The sequence below is a fragment of the Podarcis melisellensis genome, assembly GCF_964234715.1.
Source record: "Podarcis melisellensis genome assembly, chromosome: 14".
In the NCBI taxonomy this organism is placed as follows: domain Eukaryota; kingdom Metazoa; phylum Chordata; class Lepidosauria; order Squamata; family Lacertidae; genus Podarcis; species Podarcis melisellensis.
Genome location: NC_138546.1, coordinates 45,282,351 through 45,305,590, shown reverse-complemented (window position 1 = coordinate 45,305,590; position 23,240 = coordinate 45,282,351). Strand labels below are relative to the sequence as shown.

General features: G+C 44.5%; 1 protein-coding gene across 2 annotated transcripts; it reads right to left on the bottom strand.

Annotated features, from left to right (window-relative positions):
- Positions 1–472: 472 nt before the first annotated feature.
- On the bottom strand, positions 473–23,233 carry ADPGK (ADP dependent glucokinase). 2 transcript variants are annotated; one of them, XM_081887738.1, is made up of 8 exons: positions 22,997–23,233; positions 20,104–20,450; positions 19,023–19,248; positions 17,092–17,154; positions 14,999–15,119; positions 7,402–7,598; positions 6,939–7,037; positions 473–5,487 (listed from the first exon to the last, which is right to left on the bottom strand). In XM_081887738.1, exons 2-8 carry the CDS (start codon positions 20,319–20,321, stop codon positions 4,936–4,938), a joined length of 1,476 nt encoding a protein of 491 aa, XP_081743864.1. In that variant the 5' UTR covers positions 20,322–20,450; positions 22,997–23,233; the 3' UTR covers positions 473–4,935. The 2 variants fall into 2 exon arrangements, with proteins under 2 accessions (XP_081743864.1, XP_081743865.1); XM_081887739.1 differs by having other exon boundaries at positions 473–5,484.
- Positions 23,234–23,240: the final 7 nt, after the last annotated feature.

The window sequence follows — 23,240 nt, the reverse complement described above, 5'->3', positions numbered from 1 at the left end:
TGATCAGTAGTGGCCAGTGCACAATTTTGAATTGTCTCCCGTTTTGTTTGAGAGAGTGCTTTGTCACTGAGCCACATCTGAATAGGACTTTGGAAAGAAGCATTCAGGCATTAGAGGCACTCTACCACTGCCCTGAAGCCATTTGACATGGTGTCAGTGGAAAGGTTAACAATCCCTGATTTGCTATGGAGTAGTTTCCCCCGATAAAGCTGAAAGGGCCATAGGTCAGTGGGAGAGAACATACCTTGAATGCAAAAGCTACAGGTTCGATCTCCGACAACTGAATAACAATGGGAAAGTTACCTGTACAAAGCCCTGGAGAGGCATTCTAGTATTGCAGGCCGTACATACTGAGCTCTATGGACCAATGATCTTCATATAAGGCACCTTCTGATGTTTCTAGATTAGTCACACACTAAAGCCATGGAACTTTAAACCAAGTAATTGCCAAAAAAAGAGAGAACACAGTACATTCTAAATGCAAAAAGAATGTTTTATGGTAACACCAGAATCTCAAGGTTTTAATAATCATATACATTGAAACAGAACACAAATGTCCAGAAATACTTTTTTCATAGGAATTGTACAGGCAGAACAATTTGGCAAGAGATGATATTGAGAACTTGCTTTCAAGGATGCTTTTTAGCTCTTGCAAATGATACCTATTCTATCCCTACTATTTACAAAAGAAAACAGGAAGTGTAGCTTGTACAGCACAGGTGACTTTCACCACCCTTTGTATTAGCAAGTGCCAGGCACCAAGATGACAGATGCTTGGTTTCTGAAGCCTCTGATCCCATGTTAGATTCTGGGCTCAGCAACTCCCTGAGAATTCTGGTGGGACAGAGAGCTGTTCCAATTTGACAATGTGGGCAAGAAACTATACCATTCAGAAGAGCAAAAAGTTCACTTTAGCTGTCACATTAAAGAAACAACTGGGTGTAAAGCATGGGCTAGAACTCTTAGCAAAGCTTTACTTTCTATCCATAGAGTTTCAGATATAGAGAGGATGAACCTGCTTCAGTATTCTGCTTCACAGAATATTTTCCTAGTGCAAGGAGAGTTGTAAGGAAGACTTTGTCTCACATCACCCATTGGTAGGAAGCCCTGGCACTGGGCACTCACATTGTTATTGCCGTTAAAGCTGGGTTGGCTTGTGGCCAAGTGGATAGGCTCATTCCGTAGGCTGAACAAAACAATTTATTAGTATAGCAACTGATGACCCTCACGAGTCCCTTCCAACTCTACAATTCTATGATTCTATATACAGGAAAGCACCACAGGCAGAGGAAAGGGGTAGGCAGTGTCCAGGTGTTCAGGAGAAGTACTAAAACCAATGCATTCAAATATCTTTTTTACAGGTACTCTTAGACACAATTAACTTGAGGCTTCGGCTTCTAGCTGGTAGGAGAGGACTTTGGGGTTCATGTTCCTTCTGTCTTTCTAATGAAAAGGGTGAGTAAAATACAAGAGTGCACAGAAGTAGGCTCACCTCTACCCAGGGCCACTCTTGATTCAGGTAGGAATTACTGAACTGAAATAAACCTGTGTTAACAAGAGCGGCAGTGGCGGTGGGATAAGGTTACCAAGGCCTCGCATATCAAGTAGAGAAACACATGTACAAATGGAGGCTGCCACCACTGGAATATGTGTGATAATAAATAACGACATGTGGATCTAATTAGGATACAGTTTTGCGAAGAGCAAAGGAACTAAGAAAAACCCAACAAGCACCACTGCTGTATAGCTGCCATTCATTTACTTCGTTTATGGAATGAAAACAAGTTCTACAATAGTGCTTTGTACAGTACACCCTAAACTCAACAGCAAAACCTGGAAAATAAAGCTGCATATTTAACCACTATGATTTGTCTCACAAAAGCAGCAAATGCAAAGAGAATACTTCAGTCTTACAGCTCAGGATTGCTAACATTATGCTTTCCTAGTGACCTGTTTCGAGATGTCTAAAGTCAGAAGCCCTTCCCACAGAAACAAGAACATGATTATGTAGTACAGTCAAACTCCCTGTTCTTAAACCTTCATCTAAGCAAAGCACAGCCCGTGGTCTACTGCAACCCTTTGGAGTCCTTTTTGGTAATACTATTCATGCACACAGAAGCAACACTTTTGCAAGGTGATGTTTTGGTAAGAGTGTTATGCTGACGTTCTGTACTTGGGTTTATGCCATCAAGCATATGACTGTAAATAGACACAGCTAGCATCTTAGTGCCTGCAGCTGGGTAACAAATGCCTGCAGGTGGGGCTCACTCAAGTGAGGCCTACTCTGCTGCAAAGAGCCAAGAGAAGCCAATTGACTAAGGACAAAACTAGCTGAGATGGTAGCACATCTGTATTATCAAAGTTCTCTACCATGCTGGTATAAATAGGGGAAGAGAGTTAGTTCCAGATGAAGAGGAAAATGGAACACAGGAAGCTGTCTTGAACCAGGTCTGACTATTTGGTCCCTCTAGTCCAGTACTGTCCATGCTGGCTGGCAGTAGCTCTCCAGCGTCTCAGACGCATCAAAGTATTTCTCGTCATCTACTACTAAATCCTTTTATCTGAACATGCCGGTGACCTGAACCCAGGACCTTCTGCATGCAAAATGAGTGCTCCACCACTGAGCAAAGGTTCTGAACTTTTCCTTTGCCCACAGCTTTCAATCACTTCCTCTTTTTATGAAGACTCAATATTTGGATATAAACCTGGCTAAGAGGAAAATAGCCAGGTGTAAGCAGTGAAGAGAACAGAAAGCAGAGGAATGGTTCCTGCACTGCTACTTCTCCACCTGAAGTTGCTACCCCACCTCTGTTTTAACAACTCTTCAGCAGCTAACTGCATGGATCATCTGTTGCTACTGCCTTTAAATGCAGCACTGAAGTAGTAAAGAAGAGACCACCCTTCACAGTTCTCCACCCCTGGGCTGACAGAAAAAGCAATTTGAGCAACAAGCATTATACCTTGATGTAAAACTTGTCAGCATGCCCTAAGCCACTGTTTTGAAACAGTGTGAGAACACATCCTTGATCAGGTTCAAGACCTATATGTCAATTCTAATTCTGAAGTCAAACCTTATCAGCCCTTATTATAAAGTCCTTCTGATGTTTTTTTCTATAGAATGCCCCACCTCCCCCACCCAGTCTCCAGACCACTATCTGCAGCAAAGGAAAACTTTCAGCAAGACTGGCACTCAGAGCGCTGGAAGAATTGAAGTCATCCTCCCTGATTCTCACTCAAGAGGCCCCACCACTGCTTTTGGTAGAAGAGACACACAGAACCCCTAGCACAGGTTTAAAAACATTTGAAGTAACATCTAGTTTGACCTTAAGAGACAACAAAATCTGGAAGATATTACGTATACAGTGCAAAATTTCTGCTCACCACATTGTAAAAAACTAATGAAAATCTGTGCTAATCAGATGGAGTCCTGCAGATCCTGTTATGTTCCTTAATTGTAAAGGAATTTGGTAAGATTCCAAATCTTACCAAATCTAGCTACCAAAAGCCCTGTTCAGATCTACCAGCATTAATCATACTCTGACCTGTTTTAATCATATCTACTGGCATTCTGGGAATTTTCAGTTTCATCATTTGTTACTACTGTAGCCCACCCTTACTCTGAGGCTTTGTACAGTTCTTAACATCACAACAACCCCATGAGGTAGGTTAGGCAAAGATAAAAGCCTAGTGAGAGCCATGTCTGGGTACAGAGTTGCACGTGGATTCTCCCATCCAAACCCAACACTGCTAACGTAGTACATCACTGCCAGATTTTGTCCTCATCCTGAAGTCAAATTTCATATCTCAGATTCTATATAGTTCTATTGCTATGCGTAAGTACACAGAAATGAATATGGATTTTACACACACAACCTGCTCAATGGAATTTCCTGTGCTATGAGCAACACTTACAATGATCATGTGATCACAGCTCCACATAACCTTGCAGAATAATACAGTACTGTGGAATAGTAGAATGTGCCAGGTCCCTAGCCTCTTCTCCACTGAAAATTATGTTTATGCCATTTGTTAGGAGTCATTTCAGGTTTTGTACATTACATTTCTTTGGAATTTGACCCAGACTAATTGTCACTTGTTAAGCAGACCAGCCATTGTATTGTATACTCTTACTCATAGTAATGATCTCTAAGTCACTGCTTAAGAGGCTATTGAGAGGTAAAATAATTGTGTGCATGAGCATTTGGTATGCAACTGTCTTAAAAGTAGATTAATCTGTCAGCAATAAAACAAAACAGAGGATCAAAATTGGCATATACTAGCTGAGGAAGAGCATGTGACAAAATGCCACACTCCCAATATTTTGATGTCCACTTCATGAGGCCAAAAAAGGAGGGAAAAGGTACCATTCAGCATCCTTTCCTTGCCGCAGAACAATTTATGATGCTTTCATCTTGCCTACCTCCCATTTGTAGAGCTTACAGAACAAGCTTTTGTATTATTCACTTGGGACAGTGTTCCCTTTGGCATGGTGCAGCCCAAGTGCTATACTTTTTCATTCCACCACTACCAAACAAAACAATGGCTCTTGCCATGTTCGGAATGTGATAAGAGGTAACACAATTATCTTTTACCTTTGCGTTCCCAGAAATATGATGGTGTAAAAGACCAAAACAGCCTTCCTGTGATAGCCAGTCACATCAAACTTCTTTCAGTTCCCAGCTTTTTAAGTTACTGCAAATAAGACTGGCTTACTTAAAGCAGAAGCTGTTTTGGTTTAAGTTGTCATTCTGGGCAAAAGGCAGCCCATATATTTAACAAGTCATACCTCACTATTTAATTGTAGACATCCCTGTAGCAACACGCAGCAGCTGAGCTGTGCCTAACTTTTATTCTTTGGCTTTCTACTAAATGCTAACTTCCAGCCCATGCCTGCATGGTTCAATTTTTGTGTGGAGTGTATCTTAATTCCACAGGTTAATGAGGGTAGATTTCTGAATAAAGAAGTCCTTCAGCAGAAATGGCATCACCAAGGCCAACGGTCCGCAGGGGATCTTTGCACACCAGAACAGGAGTGTAATGGAATGTTACCCCATCCCTGTGCCATTCTGACACAGGCTCGTGGGGATTTAAGGAGACTGTAGAGGCCTCCTCCATCTTAGAAGTGGCAAACTCCAGTGGCGCTTTAAGGAAAACTCTGCTGGCATCAATGGTTTGGGTGGCACAAGCTTGTGTCCCTGCTACTCTTGCACCAGCAGCAACAGCTGCCACCTGGTTGGCCCAATATCCATCCACAGTAACTAGGAGGTGATAGGCCAAAGTGTGAAAGTGGATACGAGTAAGATCTGATGCCTTCCCAGGAGTCCTTCCATGTTCCTTCAAGATCCAGAAGACAATGTCACTGACAACACCCACATCTGGGACACCATTCCAGGAAGCCAGTGAGGCATGTGGTCCAGAGGCTGCTTGAGTGAGGAACAGTAGCTCCTGTTCATTCAAACCAACTGAGTTCACAAGAGGGAAGACCTGCTAACAAACAGAGCAAGTGACAGATTGGCTTCAGGGTAGTCCAATTTTTAGATTAGGCTTTGACAAACATATAGGAACCAGTGCATGCAAAGCTAGCGTAACTTAAGAACGTAGGAAGAACCTTGCTGGATCAGACCAAATGCACATCTATCCAGCATCTTGTTCCCACAGTGACCAACCAGATGCCCATGGGAAACCCAAAAGTAGAACTGGTGTGCTACTGTACTCTCCCCATCTGCAATTCCCAACAGCTGGTATACAGCTGGTATACAGGGGCATACAGCCTCTGGCAGCAGAGGTAGAGCGTAACCTTATCTTCTATGAATTTGTCTAATTCTCTTTTAAAGTCATCCATGTAGGTGGTCATCGCTACCTCTTATACAGCAAATTGCATAAATTAATTATGAGCTGTGTGAAGATGTACTTTGTCCTTGATCTTCCAACATTCAACTTCATTGACTGGGCCAAGTTAATTTATCATGAGAAAAACCTTTTTTATATCCATATTCCACACCATGCATAATTTTATATACCTCTATCACGTCCCCTCTTATTGCCTTGTCTCTTAATAAAAAGCTACAAGTGTAACCTTCCCTCATAGTGGAGTTGCTCCATCAACTTGATCATTTTGGTTGCCTTTCTCTGAAGCTTTTCCAGCTCTACAATGTTGTTTTTGAGGTGAGGCACACAGAACTTTACATAGAATTCCAAATGTGGCCACACCATAGATTTCTAGAACAGCGTTATAATACAGGCAGTTTTATCTTCAGCTGCTTTGCTAATGATCCCTAACGTGGCATTCACCTTTTTCACAGGTGCGACACACTGTTCTGACACCTTCATCAAACCATCCACTACAACTCCAAGATCTCATTCCTGGTCAGTCAGGGCCAGTTCAGATCTCAAGAATGCATATGTGAAATTTATACATATAATTTTGCTGCAATGGACATGCAATATACATGCTTATTTTGAAATGCATTTGCCATTTTACCACCCATTCACTCAGTTTGGAGGTGTTTTTTTTGAAGTTCTCCACAATCCAACAATTTGTTATCAACAACAAACTTTGCTCCCTCTTTTCTCACCCCTAGCTCTAGAGCATTTGTGCAAAAGTTAAAAAACATAGGTCCCTATATGGATTCTTGGGATACTCCACTTGCTATACCCTTCCATTGGGTCCATTTATTCTTACTCTCTATTTCTTGTTTCTTAACCAGCTGCTGATCCACAAAGGACTATGTATTTTGACTGCTAAGCTTAGTAGTAAGGAGGTTTGTCAAAAGCTTATTGAAAGTCTAAATACACAGTTTCCAATTGATCACCTCTCTCTGTTTGCTTGTTGACTCAAATGACTAACAGATTAGTGAGGCAAGACTTTTTGGGGAGGGAACAAGGAGTTTGTTGGCTAGACGTTTGAGGTACAGGTCATACCCTGCCATTTAGGTTACCTGATGAATGATTGCGCTCATAAGTTCTGGGTCAGTCATACTGGCCAGTTCCAGGTGTACAGGTACACCCATGGGAATGTCAGAGATGGAAGCTACAGCCTGCAGAAAACAAAGGAAAAAACTTAATAGTAGGAAAAAAGGGGGTGGAGAGTGGAAAAGTACAGTATTATATATGCTGCAGATGTTGTCATATTTATAAAGCTGCAATCCCATACAAGTAGTCTAATGGAATTCAACAGTCTAATTGAACCCTGAGGGCTTACTTCTCAGTGGACATCTATAGGATTGCCCAGTAAATGAGCTAGTAGTGGACAGAGGCGCACACATATCCTAGAGTGCTACAAAATTAAAAACAAGTACTTTGTAGGGCAATGACAATACCTAATGCCCTGCACAGTGACAGAAGGACCAACAGAGTGCACCTTGGAATGCCTTAGAGTCTGAGGGAACAAGGTGCTCTTACCTCTAGGAGTCTCTTCTGACGCATCTCCTTTGTCTGTCCTTCCATCATATGCAGACCTGAGAGGACCACCAAGTCAGGCTGGAACTCCTCCAGACTGGACACAAATACCTCCAGCATGTTCATGGCCCCATTAGATAGGTCATGAGAGAAGATAAAGCGGTTGGCATTCGGGGCCTTCAGCTGCCCCCACTCTTCACCTAAGGAATACCCCCAAAAGACAAACAATTATATGGGATCCATATAGATCGGCCTCTGCATTAGTTTTAATGGCTTCTTTTCTTTAACAGTGAACTTCCGTCAGAGTAGCAAGTAGGGTGGGTTTTATTTCCCCCCATCTGCTTCACAGTGTTATCCTGCGTCCTCCTGCAGGATACAAATATCCACACCACATTACTCAATGCACTATTACAAACTGAAGTAAGGTAAAGGCAAAGGGACCCCTGACCATTAGGTCCAGTCATGACCGACTCTGGGGTTGCGGCGCTCATCTCGCTTTAGTGACCGAGGGAGCCGGCGTACGGCTTCCGGGTCATGTGGCCAGCAAGACTAAGCTGCTTCTGGCGAACCAGAGCAGTGCACGGAAATGCCGTTTACCTTCCCACCGGAGCGGTACCTATTTATCTACTTGCACTTTGACATGCTTTCGAACTGCTAGGTTGGCAGGAGCAGGGACCGAGCAACGGGAGCTCACCCCGTTGTGGGGATTCAAACCGCTGACCTTCTGATTGGCAAGTCCTAGGCTCTGTGGTTTAACCATAAAAAAGAGCCTAATGGATCTGGCCAATGGACTATTTAGTCCAGCATTCTGTTCTCACAGTGGCCAACCACATGCCTTTGAGAAACCCACAAGCAGGATTTGAGTACAACAGCATTCTCCCCTCTTGTGGTTTCCAGCAACTTGTATTCAGAAGCATTGCTGCCCCCAACTATGGAGGCAGAGCATAGCCATCATGGCTAGTAGCTGTCAATAGCCTAGTTTTCCAGGAATTTGTCTAATCCTCTTTTAAAACCATCTAGGTTAGAACATTACTGCCTTGTGTGAGAGTGAGTTCTAGTGTTTAACTATGCAGTGCATGGAGAAGAGCTTTCTTTTATGTCCTGAATTATCCAACATCCAGCTTCTTTGGATGTACACAAGTTCTAATGTTATGAGATGCGGGGGGGGGGGCTTTCTCTATCCACTTTCTCTATGCCATGCATCAAATATAAACTTCTATCATGTCACCTCTCACTTGCCTTTTCTCTAAACTAAGAAGTCCCAAACACTGCTACCTTTCTTCATAGGGGAGTTACTGTATCCCCTTCATGAGACTCCCACTAAGTCTCAATAGTTCAACAATTTTATTCTTAAGTACCTCTACCCTTGCTGAATGAAGCCACATTGTTTGAAGCCTAAGGCATTTCGAAGAGGTGCTGCTTAAGAATATGCAAGCAAGCCATGCCCTGCTGAACTGCCATGCATTAGTAATTTAACATGAAAGCAGAGTGCTATCCCTTTAGCCACAGCTCGTGAATTCCTCAGAATCTTGAGAGGATTTGAATCCTACAGTCAGCGGCAGCCTTCAGTGGGCATGAGGGAAAATTCTATGCTGAACAACAAAATGTGAGATAAATTAATGTGGATCAATGAACAATATCCTGTGTTTGGGAGCTGGGTTTATCCTAATAATTACATGGCAATATTGGCTACATTTTTTTCTTTCAAGAGACCTTTTTAAAGAAGTGAAATCTCTCTCCTTTCTCCGTCTCAGATACAGTAATCCAAACACTGGCAGCTTTGATTCTTCCAAAGCCCAGATTTGCAAATGTGTTTGTGTAGCAGCTGCAACCCTGGACACATATCTCTTTTGATTCTCTTGCAATGAATGTTTTTAGCCAAGAGGGAAGAAATGTGATCATCTGGTTGTTGCCATAATTTCAGGGGCTGCCTACTAAGACAGTTGTCTATACTGTAGCAAAGCCACAATCTACAGGCACTTCAGACCAGTGCAGTGCTAGAATTTTGGGGAAAGAGGTGATGCCCCTTACTGAATTCCACAAATTACAGCAAAATCATACCCCACCCATAGCTTTATAAAATCAGTCGCTAAGACGCCCACACCTTCTGCTCATCTCTGTAACTCTCTCTGCTCCCCCTGTAAATTCCAAGTGCCAAACCTATGAGAGCTCTGCTAATGCTCAACTTGCATAAATGTGCACTACTAACAGGATTGGGCACCATATACAGGGGAAAGTGCTCTTGTGTTCGGGTTCTGCTTGTGGGTTTTGTTGTAAACAAAATCTGGTCTTGTTCCATTACAGGGTACACAAGAGCCCTTATAGAGTCCTTTGTAGGTTCTCCATCGGTAGGAGAAAATAATAGAGGCCAATCAGAGAATATTGAGAAGAAAAGCAGCTAGTAAGCCTGATTTTTATTAACGCTGTTGCAACAGGATGCTCCCTTCACACACAGGAGAGCGGAGAAGGACCCAGAACAAAGGTGTGCCTGCCCTTATATAGACATTTTAAATTGCCTGCCCTGGAGTCCAAGACCACCCCCACAATCATCATACATACATCAGAGAAGGGGTGTAGCCCAAGACCACCCCCCAGATACATCATACCTGCATTATAGAAAAGGTGGTCTACAACAGAAATTTGAATTTTGTTGTTTTTCCTGTCTGCCAGGTTGTCTGATAACGCCTTATCTGATTGCCTTTCCTGGTAGTCTGGCCATTCCTTTCAGATGGTAATTACTTAATTCCTGAGACAATGGGAAGGTTTCTTTCACCTCCTCCCTCCTTGCAGAGAAACATTTGGTCAGTTTGGGAGTCAAAATGGTTTCAGGACTGTTTTCCTGTGCTGCTCCAGACATATGGTTTATATATTTATGTACGAGTTTGCTTGGTACATTAATTATAAATCTAAGACCTTAAAATTCTTATAACAGTTCCCAAAGGCATCTGTCTGGCCATTGTTGAGAACAGGATGCTGGAGTGAATGGGCCACCGGCCTGGTCCAGCAGGCTCCTCTTAACATTTTTATCAGGTAGGAATTCAACACAGAGTCAGTTTATTTTTAATACGTTGGAACCAGTCATGCTCCTATTCTCTGTGTACCAAGCAAAATTGGGAGCACAATAATGCTAAAAGCATGACAGAAATGATGACTTGAAATAAAATGTGCACTGGAGACACAATCATGCCCAGCATTTCATTCTCACAAAGCATATATTCAATTTGCTCTGAGAAGAAGCCAGTTATCACTCATCCACAATGCCATAGGAAGAAACTAAGAAATGTTCTCGATTACCACCAACCAAGCCAGGAATTTATAAGAAGATCAAGTGAATTCTGGGTTATAGGTTTCATTCCAACTCCACTTAAAGAAAGATCATTTAGATTTTTCACTTTGAAACATGCAATCACACTAAAGACTAAGAGTATAGCAATGCTGTGGAAAATAGAGGAAGAAGAGCATTTATGGGGCTCTAGTTTAAATGGAAAAGAGCAGCTTGCTGCAGCTTATGCTGCTTCTTCACCCAGCAACCTAGGAAGCTGCATAAATCCAGCAGGAGTACCAGACTCCAAAACTGGCAGCTCTAATTCTAATTTAGATTATGCTTGACTGCTAAGAAATTTACTTGAGATGTAAATAAGAAAGTAAAAAATAAACTAGGGTTATAATCAGTACCATGGTGGCATCTAAGCAACTTTAAAAAACCCCTCAAGTTTACAAAAATCTGAAATCATTGAACTCTGCCAAACAAATGCATCTTCCCCAGTAAGTTAACCTAAACACCTCAAAGAACAGGATTTCCTCACTCTCTAACCCTGACAGCGTCTAGGAAGAATTAGCACACTCAATGAACTGTTCCCAAGATAATAAAGTACTCAGAAGGGAAGTATCACTTAAAAAAAGAGTCACTTCTAAGAAGCCAAGGCTCCACCCAGAACACTTGCAACAGAAACACTTGCAGCAGTAACACATAAATTTTAGGTTACTCCTCCACCCACTTACAAAGTTTAGAAACAGCAAAATGACTCATCACCTACATGCTACCATATCTGATAATCAGCATTTTTGTCATTTAAAGCGGAAGATACAGTTTTCAGACAGAATATAATAAAATATCAATCTAATCTAGATTGTCTTCTTGCAAGAAGTTTTGCAAAAACCTGTTGCAGAAATGGGTCATTTTCACATTGTATTTCAAGTAAAAAAAAAAAATGTAACTGCTTAATGCTCTGAATTCTTTTTCCGGAGCACAACGTTCACTGCCAAAAGTCATCACGACTTTCATGTTGGGCTTCTCCTCAAACTCTACTAAATGAAACTAAATGAAATCAGAAACCACCTCGCCAATTTCCACATACTGAAAGAAAATGAAGTTATTGTTTTCTGCTTTCATACTGAGTAACCTGTAATAGAACCACCAATTTATAAAAGCAGATCTATTCACAACACTCACTATAGGAAATAAAGATCCTGGTTGCATCAGATTGCTTGGTGCTGTATTACAATGGGTGTGGTGCATTGGTGTCACTGCCAGTTTTTCCTTCCTTCAGTAGACTTTTTCAGATCTCTAGAAATTCACATTTCAACTCAGATACAATTCAAGTTTAAATGGTCCCATATGTTCCCCTTTAATAAGCATGGATCCTTTCCAAAATGCTTCTTCTGCGTAAACAGCAAGTCAACAGCCATTCAGAAGCATGTGTCATATTCACAATTGTATTTTGCCATTTTTAGATATACGTTGTTCGCTAGTGTGCCAGTACCCACATTTATGTGAATATGTGGTGTTGATGGCATTTTTATGCAGCCCTTCAGCCAAAAAAGTCTCTAAGGAAGGCTTACAAATACTAAATGAGCAGAAAATCCATAGCCTCAGGATCATAATTTGAGACAACACAAATGGAAAAGAAACTACTAATGAGACTGATCCAAAGTGGTGCAACCCAACTTCCTGAGAAGAAGGCAAAACCTCCTGGGAAGAAGGCTGGACCAAAATGGAGATATTTTGTGTACCCACATTTAGGAAAAACACATCATACTGCTTCATCCTGAATTTGAAAGGGCTTATTGCACAGAGTTTGATCTTGGATCTGAGTGACATTTTATAACAAGTAAATATGGGTGGAGTGTTCCTGGGACACCATGAGTTAGTTAAATGTCACAGGGCCTTTTCCATTTACTCAGTCTACTGTTTGCAGAAAAGATATGGTGTTTGTAATTTCTCAGGAAACTGAAAAATACTATTGATCTAATTAATCCAATGTATTAGAAACAAGCTCTCATTCTTGCAGCGCGGTTTTTTTTTGACATGGCATTGGACTCTGGGATTATGTGGGGCAGGGTGTAACCTCCTGCCTGACACCAGCATGTGCGAGGATCATCACTCTCATACAGTAGGGAACTGCTTATTTGTCACATGGATACCCTCACTGCTCAAAACAAAGCCAAACCTCTTGCTCCCCCCCGGCCCCTCTTGCTCCCCCCCCCCCGCCCCCCGTAGCATGGCAGTTGAACCAAATTACTCAGTAGTCATGGACTTTCTGTACCAGAGTTCAAAGTGTGACTCACTCTATCAAGAACTCCCTTCGCCCATGCACCTACTTCACAATGCAATCTCCATGTCCAATTTTAATTTAAGCTGCTAAAAGCTTAAAACTGATAGCAGAGACCCTGGATCAATTTCAGATGAATCAAACCAAGCCTCTGAATAACTGAACCACATTCTATATTGGGCTACAACTAACAAGAAGCAGTATTTTGTGAAGAACAAGGGATTCTTCATCAATGGAACCAAAGTACCTCTATGCTGCACTTGCAGTGTCTTCAAAAATGTAATCAGGGCTTCTATATTAGATACTCTCACTTCCTAAGAACGCCACAACTGGGAGTATACAAATTATATTTCTAGTTTCCATAGCAGGTTTGGTTGTCACATTTTTCTAAGCACATTTAAAAAGAGAAGGAGAATTTACATTTCCTAGATGATGTTACGAAGCAAATTACGATTTTGATATGGAAAGCAGCTCACAGCAAATACACAACACTTGATAACAGCTTTCCAAGCAATTCTTCAACATAGAAAAATGTAAAGCTATAAACATACACTGCATGAAGACCATTAAGCAATTGCCTTCTTTAATTTAGCACCAATTTTCAAACTAATGCTGATCATATAATATAGCAGTTTCTTTCAGTGCTCAATGTACATACATAAACACCTTTAATCTTTATGGTCACAATATAAAAGGTAGGCCACTATTATAAAACTCAAATTACAACTGGGAAGATGAGGCCGAGAGATCCTGGTTACCCAGTGGGTTCACAGCTGAAAACAAGCAGACTTACCAGCTGATAGCTAGCTCACTTCTTAAGCACTGTGTTACACCAACAACACAACACATTAATGCTGACATATATACAAATACAGTGGTACCTTGGGTTACGAACAGCTTAGCCAACGAACTTTTTGGATTACGACCACTTCAAACCCGGAAATGAATGTTCCGGGTTGTGGGGAGGGGGGTTGTATACGAATGGACTCCGTTCAGAGGTGCACTTCCATTTTGAGTGCCACACTTCCGTTGTCCGGCAGAGAAGGGGATCGTCACAGCGTTTCCCACAGTGAGGGAGGGAAGCTGCGTGCCCGCAAACCAGCTGGCTCTCCTCTGTGAAAACCACGCGGCCCTTTCCATGCACCTCCGTCTCCCAAGTGGCTCAGCAGCAAGAAAATGTTCCCTCTGTCCGGTCGGGCTGTGGGAGGAAGGCGCTCTGCTCACAGAACGGCGGTGGCTGCTCCCCAGAAACTATGTGGAGGCATGTGCACAGTTGCCTTGGCTGCCTGCCCCAGTAAGTTGGAGGAGGCAAGTCCAGCTGGCCGCCGTTTTGCGCACCTGGGAGTAAGCGCCATCCAACTTAATGGCACTTTCTTCCAAGTAAACACGGCCGGGGAAGGGAGGCGGGCGGGCTGGATGGAGCTCGCATGCTGCCTTTGTCCAGCCTCGGGAAACGCTTTCCTCCTGCAGCAGCATTGGGGGGGGGGGGGTTGCACACCCACAAAGCAGCTGGCTCTCGTCTGGGGAGGAAACCACGCGACAGAGCGTCTTCCTCCCGCAGCCTGGCCAGGCAGAGGGAACCCCCCCCCCATGCCGCTGTGGGAGGCACGTGCTCTAGGGAGAATTTCCTGCAGCAGCGGGGAATCTGTGTGGATCCCAGTTCAGCTGCTGATTGATTGTGGAAATGGATAAAAGCCCCCCATCCAAACAATGACTATAATCAGTGCAGGTAAGATTTTTTTTTAAATTTTCATTTTTATCATCTGCAATACTGTCTTATTTTTTTATAGTACAGTACATTGATTGTTGCTTTCATTTTATGATCAATGGCCTTGTTAAATAGTAAAATTCATGTAAAATTGCTATTTTAGGGGTTGCTTTTCATCGCCTGGAACGGATTCATCAATTTTCCATTACTTTCTATGGGAAAGCACACCTTCGTTTAAGTACGCTTTGGTTTAAGAACACAATTCTGGAATGGATTAAGTTCGTAGACCAAGGTACCACTGTACAGCTTTGGGCCTTTTGCATCTTTCAATAAAGCATACCTGCTTGATACTCCAAAATGAGGTGAAATTCATCAAATTCTTGCATTGATTCTGGAGGGACGATTACATTTTCATCAAGCAGCTCATGCAGCTTAGGACCAATTGGGCCACACAGCAGAACCTACAAATCAACCAATTGATACCAGTTAACTGTTATCGTCTCTGTTTAGTGCAATCTTCAGTGAGATGGTTCTCACTCTAATAGAGACACTATAAACTGGATTCCAATGCATTCACTTTTCTGTCCTGTTCCAAATAGATGAACTATGTGTGTAGACAGGTCATACAGTTCTATTGTCAGAATGTTTCAAAATAAAATAACCATGTGTAACAAGCTCTCAGATTCCAAAGCCCATTCTGAAGAAACAGTTGAGCATCAAGTGTGGGGGGTGGGGAAAAGTCAACTCACTTAACAACCAATACACCAATAAGAACCCTAATATGACATTTCCACACTAGAAGACAAATTAAAAACTTGATATGGATCACGTCCACAGTTGAGATGTTAAGTCAACTTTCCTATGAAAATGGACGTGTCTTTTGCTTCTCTGTGTTAAACCACAGAGCCTAGGACTTGCCGATCAGAAGGTCGCGGTTCAAATCCCCGTGACGGGGTGAGCTCCCGTTGCTCGGTCCCTGTTCCTGCCAACCTAGCAGTTCGAAAGCACGTCAAAGTGCAAGTAGATAAATAGGTACCGCTCTGGCGGGAAGGTAAACGGCGTTTCCGTGCGCTGCTCTGGTTCACCAGAAGCGCCTTAGTCATGCTGGCCACATGACCCGGAAGCTGTATGCCAGCTACCTCGTCCAATAAAGCGAGATGAGCGCCGCAACCCCAGAGTCGGCCACGACTGGACCTAATGGTCAGGGGTCCCTTTACCCTTTACCTATATCCAAATTAGCTTAAAAGACATTTAGTACTACATCTTTATCACCAACAATAAGAGTTCTGTGTTGTCTGGAAATGGAAGCACTAAGAACGCAACTTTTCTCCTATCCATGGGACTAATGAGCATGCAAGTTTGAACACTGACTTCTTCTCTGACAATGAGTTCTTCCTATTAAAAAAAATAAATGAAGCCATGCAGAGCGTCTTGTACTAGGAATATGTAGGACACAGGCAGGAGGGAGAAGACACACAAACAATTTTGCATATCAAAATCTCATAGCACAAGTCACTACTACTGCTGCAAGGTTGGCAGATGTTGGTCATCCCTGGCCATTGGCCACACTGGCTAGGGTTTAACATCTGGAGGGCCACCCCTGTTCTAAAAGACCATGTATACTGATGTCATAATATGAATAGCTACTATTACATATAACGGCTGAAGCAGACAGCTCCCAATAACTTGGTCCACTAAGTTACATATACAAATGTATATGGACACTTGGAAAGAGTGACATTCCACTACGGATTGATTCCTTTTGACATTCCAAGTACATCTCTATGCACAATACTAGAGGTAAGAAAGAAGTAATAACCCCTTCTTCCAAAGAGTTAAGTGAAATATTGTTTAGAACTTTCCTCCAAGTTCTTTAAATTTCCTGGTATGTCTAATCACATTTGTTCACTCAGAAGCTCCACACATTCTGCTACCAAGCTGTAATTGCTGTTTTCTCAGCCATATACTGCTTCTCATAGTCAGAGGCCTGGTTTTATTTTTTATTAGAGTAACATACTTCACACATGTGTGCCTCTCAGCTAGAGATGTCAGGAAGCAATGGTAGTTACACTTTAGTAAAGTAACTTGCACAACTGCCTTTGCTTGTGCTGTTTTTACTTATTTCATACATTATTACCCAGTACTTTGCCCATGTGCTACTCATTGCCTTGCAAAAGCATAATCAAAAACTCAGGCATGGCATCAGAGTGTCTCAAGCAATAGCTACAAGCATGTGCATCACTAGAAGTTTGTGTCATCAAAAGGAAAATGAACTTTTCCACTGAAAAATTCTTCTGCATCATGCCTGCATATTTACTGGATAAAATGGGGACAATGATTAGATGTTACATTCAGGATTTTAAACAGGAAAACCAATGAGAGGAGGTATACAGTTATAGGCGATCAGTGAGGGTTGGCATTTGATATTCTTACCTTTAGGTCTGGATTTGTTGCAATTTTCTGGCCAATGAGAGCAGCATTGCCTCCCACATACAACTGTTAAGACACAAATTTGTGCACACATTTAATCTGCAATTTCTACATATCTTTACATGATCACAGTCCTTTGCAGAGTTTAATATGTGTACTATCAAGAATATAGCCATAGTTATCAGTGGAATAAACACATTCACTTATCTAACTAATAGTATGCCAAAGCTGCAGCAAGGCTGCTCTACTCACTTTAGCCACTGACTGCTTCGCTCTCACAAACAATTAAGACCCCTAGATCTTTTTTGCATGTACTGCTAGTAAGTCAGGTTTCCCCCATCTTATATTTGTACACCTGGTTCTTCCTATTTACGTGCATGACCATACATCTGTCCCTACTGAAATTCATTTTATTAGCTTGGGTCCAGGTCTCCAATCTGCTAAAGTCATTTTGAATACTGTTCTGTGTTTTGTGGCATTAACTACCCCTCCCAGTTTGGTGCCATCTGCAAATTTGATGAGCATCCCCTCAATTCCTTCATCCAAGTAGTTTATAAAGACATTGAACAAAAGCAGGGACGGAACCCTATGGCACCCCACTTATCACTTTTGTTCCAGGATGATGAGGAACCATTAATGAGTACCCTTTGGGTTCAGTCAGTCAACCAGCTACAAATCCACCTAACAGCTATCTTGGTCAACCCACATTTTACCAGCTTCCTCACAAGAATATCATGGAGGACTTCGTCAAAAGCCTACTGCCAGTCTCAGCAGTAAAAACAAGTTATTCTAGAAACTCTAACTTTAGAAACAGGTTTTCCCAGAAGCAGTGGCTTTAAGTTGTCTTGAAAGACTAGTTTCAACCCTTCCAACCTTTGGAAAAGTTTCATGTTTCTTAAGCTTTTTTGCATGTTGCTGCCTGCAGTTTTAAATAATTAACATATATTTTGCAAGGCCAATCTTGTCAGACAGAATTTCATCTCTACTATACTGGGCAGTATTCTTAATAGTGTTATTAAGATACAATAGTGCATACAAGTGACATTTTGAGAAGGGCTCATCACTGAGTGTACACAAAAGATGAAAAAACTGCAGGGCTCTTGATATATAGTAGTTTGTGTAGCATAAGCTTTGTAAAGCTTATTAGATTGCACTTTATATATCTGATGAAGCAAAGTTAATTCATAACAAATAAAATGCTTTGGGTCCGAACAAGACTCTATTTTCCCCATTCCACTCCATCCCTGCCAAACTACAGGAAAAAAGAATGATACAATTATAGGGAAACTGGTTATTTGAGCACACTATCCTTTAAAGGAAGGCTAAATTCTGATGGTTTAAATATTCCAAAATAAGAATAACAACTATCGCTTAATGATTCACTTTTCCCTGCAGTGAGGGGGGAGCAGTAAGCAAGGAAGCATGAGGCTGATTGCCAAGCTCTTTATGGAGACAATGTGCCTAAAAGACAGTTTGTGTCTTTTTGCTACTGCAGATTTACAGAGCTATTCTTTTGAAAAATGTGTACCATCAGCTGAAGGCCATACTTCCCCCCAAAATATCCACATAGTGGCTACTTAGCAGTTCTATGGCATGTTGCTAACTTCCAGTTTGGGGGCCTAGATAACAGTTCAAGCAAAATTAAAATAGACAGTGCTGCATATGTAAATTGGGTCTGTGTGCCTGCATGTGTACTGCAAAGTGTTGGGCGGCTACACCCACCAACTGCATGTAGCCCTGGAAGGTTGCCAGGGATGGATGTGGCCCTGAAGCCAGAAAATGTTAAGTCACATCTGCTCTAGAGAGCAGAAAGAATAGCAAACAAAGGGAAAGCTAAACAATTTACCACAGAAGCTATAAAGAGGTATTGGATATATGCAGTGTATTATGTGTCACAGAGGGATAAAGAGTTTGCTCCAAGCTAGAGAATGTACCTGTGCCCCAGGATATGCTGAAGCAGTCTCTGCAATGTGGCGGAAGGACTCTGCATCACTGAAGAAGCGTTCTGCAGCAGCTCCCTTCCCCATGAAGTGGCTGAAGGCTTCCTTCAAATCTTTTGTGGAATGCAAGATTGAGTGGTCTTGCCCAACACCAGAATCTAGACCAAGGGCTTGCAGCAACTTCACACCAGAAAGGACGACATCTACACAGGCATTGACCCTACCAATAACAGGAGATGAAAAGTTATAATCTAGGCTAATTTTTAAGGAACATATCTACAAGGATATATGCATTCAAGCTTTTTTTGCAGTTTATTGACATAAGTATTCTGTAGAGTTTAACAAACAACACTGAGGAATCATATTGCTACTATTTACTTACAATGGAAATATATGCATGTCTATTCAGAAGTAAGTCCTACTGAGTTCATGAGAGTATGAAATTGCAGCTGAAAGTTAGATTTTTCATAAATTCTGTATTTGAGAAATGGATCTCTGAGTGTTTAAGCTTTCTGTCTTGTTTGCCGGGCAAGGCCCCCACAGTGTACTGGCTAAGAAAGTTTAGGGGTACTCACATGAGATCTCAGGGGAACTTGGATGGACTTGCGAAAGCATCCCAGAATTGGTGCACCAAGAAAGCCTTGCCTCCAAGCAAGTCAAAGAGCTTAAAGGCTCTTTTCATACTGGGAAAACCCAGTGCAAAAATAACTTCCTTGCTTGCATTTAACTTGCACAAGCTTTCCCACCACTATCTGAACTTCCCTTGCAATGCACAACCACAAATAAGTGTGTTCTAATGCATGCTCTTAGTTTACACTTAGTTTATACAAAGTAACATCAAGGCTCAGTAGGACTGGCTAGTGTCCTACATTGAAGTGTGCACCCTAATATGTGCCCTAGAATATTTGCCTGGCAAGCATGCAGGGGATCCTCAGTAGTCAAAAATACATGGCAACAGGTTCCTCCACAGCAGAAAATATAAGGACCACTGCTCTACAGCAGGAACGTTTTATTAGCTAGTGTTCCAAAGAACACTCAGGGAGATCTATACGCAATAATTTAAGACATCACTCACCCAACAGCAACTCTGTTCCACTGTTTGCCCGGCTGGGTGATAAGCACTTCCCAGGCAGCTGCCATGCTGCTCTCTGGGGACGTAAGATCCCCCTGCAGCTGATATAGGAAGGAGCTTGAGAGATACTTCAGCACTGAATCTGGAAGATCAGAGTCCAGTAGGAAGACGTATCCTGTAGCCAGAGCCAACAAGGCCACACAAACCGACTTGTTCCACATGCTGATGTCTTGAAGTGAAAGCTCAAGGTGAAGAGTGTGAATGAAGTTTATATGGCAGCTCTCGTAAGTCCGGCCTGAAAATTGTTTTTCTCCACAATGGCCACCTTCATGTTTATAATTGTTCACAACCTATAAATAAATATTTAAACATGAGCATTAGACTTTGTATAGCAAACCCCACCTCATGATCACATCCTTCTACTAGTTTGCTAGGTTCTTATTTTTCCTTCTCCTTCCTCCCCCTGCCTCTAGGTTTATTATACGTCTCTGTTATATTTATTAATTTCATTATACAGTGGTGCCTCGCAAGACGAAATTAATTCGTTCCGCAAGTCTCTTCGTCTTGCGGTTTTTTCGTCTTGCGATGCACGGTTTCCCATAGGAATGCATTGAAAATCAATTAATGCGTTCCTAGGGAAACCGCCTTCAGACCAGGTCCGGGGACAGTCTGTCCCCGGACCTCTTCTGAAGGCTGGGGGGCGGGGACAAGGGCTTTTCTTCCCACCCCCAGCATTTTAAAAAACCTGGGACAGCGGAGGACTTCTCCGCTGTCCGGGGCGATTTAAAAGCCCCTGGGAAGGCAGGCAGGGGGGACAAAGACTTTCGCCCCCCGCCCGCCTTCAGAAGGTGTTCCCGCCCCCCGCCCGGCTTCGCAGCAGCGCTACGAAGCCCGGCGGCTGGGGCAGGTGTTCCCGCCCCCCCACCCCGCTTCGGAGCAGCGTTCCGAAGCGGGGTGGCTGGGGCAGGTGTTCCCGCCCCCCCGCCCGGCTTCGCAGCAGCGCTACGAAGCCCGGCGGCTGGGGCAGGTGTTCCCGCCCCCCCACCCCGCTTCGGAGCAGCGTTCCGAAGCGGGGTGGCTGGGGCAGGTGTTCCCGCCCCCCCGCCCGGCTTCGCAGCAGCGCTACGAAGCCCGGCGGCTGGGGCAGGTGTTCCCGCCCCCCCACCCCGCTTCGGAGCAGCGTTCCGAAGCGGGGTGGCTGGGGCAGGTGTTCCCGCCCCCCCGCCCGGCTTTGCAGCAGCGCTACGAAGCCCGGCGGCTGGGGCAGGTGTTCCCGCCCCCCCACCCCGCTTCGGAGCAGCGTTCCGAAGCGGGGTGGCTGGGGCAGGTGTTCCCGCCCCCCCGCCCGGCTTCGCAGCAGCGCTACGAAGCCCGGCGGCTGGGGCAGGTGTTCCCGCCCCCCCACCCCGCTTCGGAGCAGCGTTCCGAAGCGGGGTGGCTGGGGCAGGTGTTCCCGCCCCCCCGCCCGGCTTCGCAGCAGCGCTACGAAGCCCAGCGGCTGGGGCAGGTGTCCGGGATCTCTTTTGAAGCAAGCGGCTGCGGAGAGACGCGATCTCCCCGCAGCCGCTTGCTTCAAAAGAGGTCCGGGATCTCTTTTGAAGCAAGCGGCTGCGGAGAGACGCGATCTCCCCGCAGCCGCTTGCTTCAAAAGAGGTTCGGGATCTCTTTTGAAGCAAGCGGCTGCGAAGAGACGCGATCTCCCCGCAGCCGCTTGCTTCAAAAGAGGTCCGGGATCTTTTGAAGCAAGCGGCTGCGGAGAGACGCGATCTCCCCGCAGCCGCTTGCTTCAAAAGAGGTCCGGGATCTCTTTTGAAGCAAGCGGCTGCGGAGAGACGCGATCTCCCCGCAGCCGCTTGCTTCAAAAGAGGTCCGGGGGCAGCGGGAAGAGCTGCCCCCGGACCTCTTTTGAAGCAAGGGGCGGTGGGGAGAAGCGATCTCCCCGCCGCCCCTTGCTTCAAAAGAGAAGACCCGCTGTCCCCGGGGCAAGCTTCGTTTTGCGAAGCAAGCCCATAGGGAAATTCGTCTTGCGAGGCAACTCGAAAACGAAAAAACCTTTCGTTTTGCGAGTTTTTCGTCTCGCGAGGCGTTCGTCTTGCGGGGTACCACTGTACTGTACAATAAGGTATGGGGTGGGGGTGCAGAGAAGACCTACTGAGTTAGTTGTGGGGGAAATTGCACCACCCAGAGAGAGGAGGGGGTACTGAGAGAGATAAAGTGTTGGGCACATGTGTGTGTACACACACACACACACATGCGTGTAACCACAGTCGGATTTAGGGCTGTGTAAACGCCCCCCCCCACACATAGGGTGTACAACCAAAGGGATGCAAAATAACACCACCACATCTCTATTTATACGGGTACCTACTCAATTATTGTGAAAATAATATATATATATTTTGGGGGGTGCCCGCCAAACTTTGTTCTGGCTCAGGGCGCCCCATTACCAAAGTCCGCCCCTGTTGATATATAAAAGATATAGATACCTACTCTCTCCCCCCCACCCCTTTTCCTCTTTGGCCTTTATTAGGAGGAAACGAAAGCAAGGAACGGGGACAGGAGGAGGAGAAGCCGGGGTCGGGGCGTCAGACCCATCGTCCCTCCCGGCGTCGCTGGACTGCAGCTCAGCCCCCGACCCCGGGGCAACTCCGGCGGGAGCCACCGGCGAGGGAGGCGGCGAGCGGGACGGGGGGAGGCGAAGGAGGGACTTGCAGGCGGCCTACCCTGCAAAACGAGCTTTCCTCCCTCCCTCCCTTCCGGCGCGCTTAGGGGACAGTTCCCCCCCCCCCAACACGACCCAAGGGGGGGAAAGAAGCCCCCCGAGTCCCTCCCTCCCTTTCCCTGAGGGAAACCCCTCGCTGGCTTCCGGCGGAGAGAAAAGCGCGGGCTGGTTTACCTCACAGCTGAGGGGGCAGCAGGGGCCCGGCACCTTCCCGCCCCTCCCCGGAGCCCAGGCCGCGGGCTGCTCCCCTCAGGAAACGCGGCTCTTCCCGTCCCTGAGGAGAACCGCCGGCTGGCCGCGGGCTCTGGAGCGCCTTTCCGCCGCCCGAGGCTCTCGAAAGGCCGCCTCAGAAGCGGGCAGCTCCCTTACGCCATCTCCGTATCCCGCCGGCCGCGTTACTCAACCCGTTCGGCAGGAC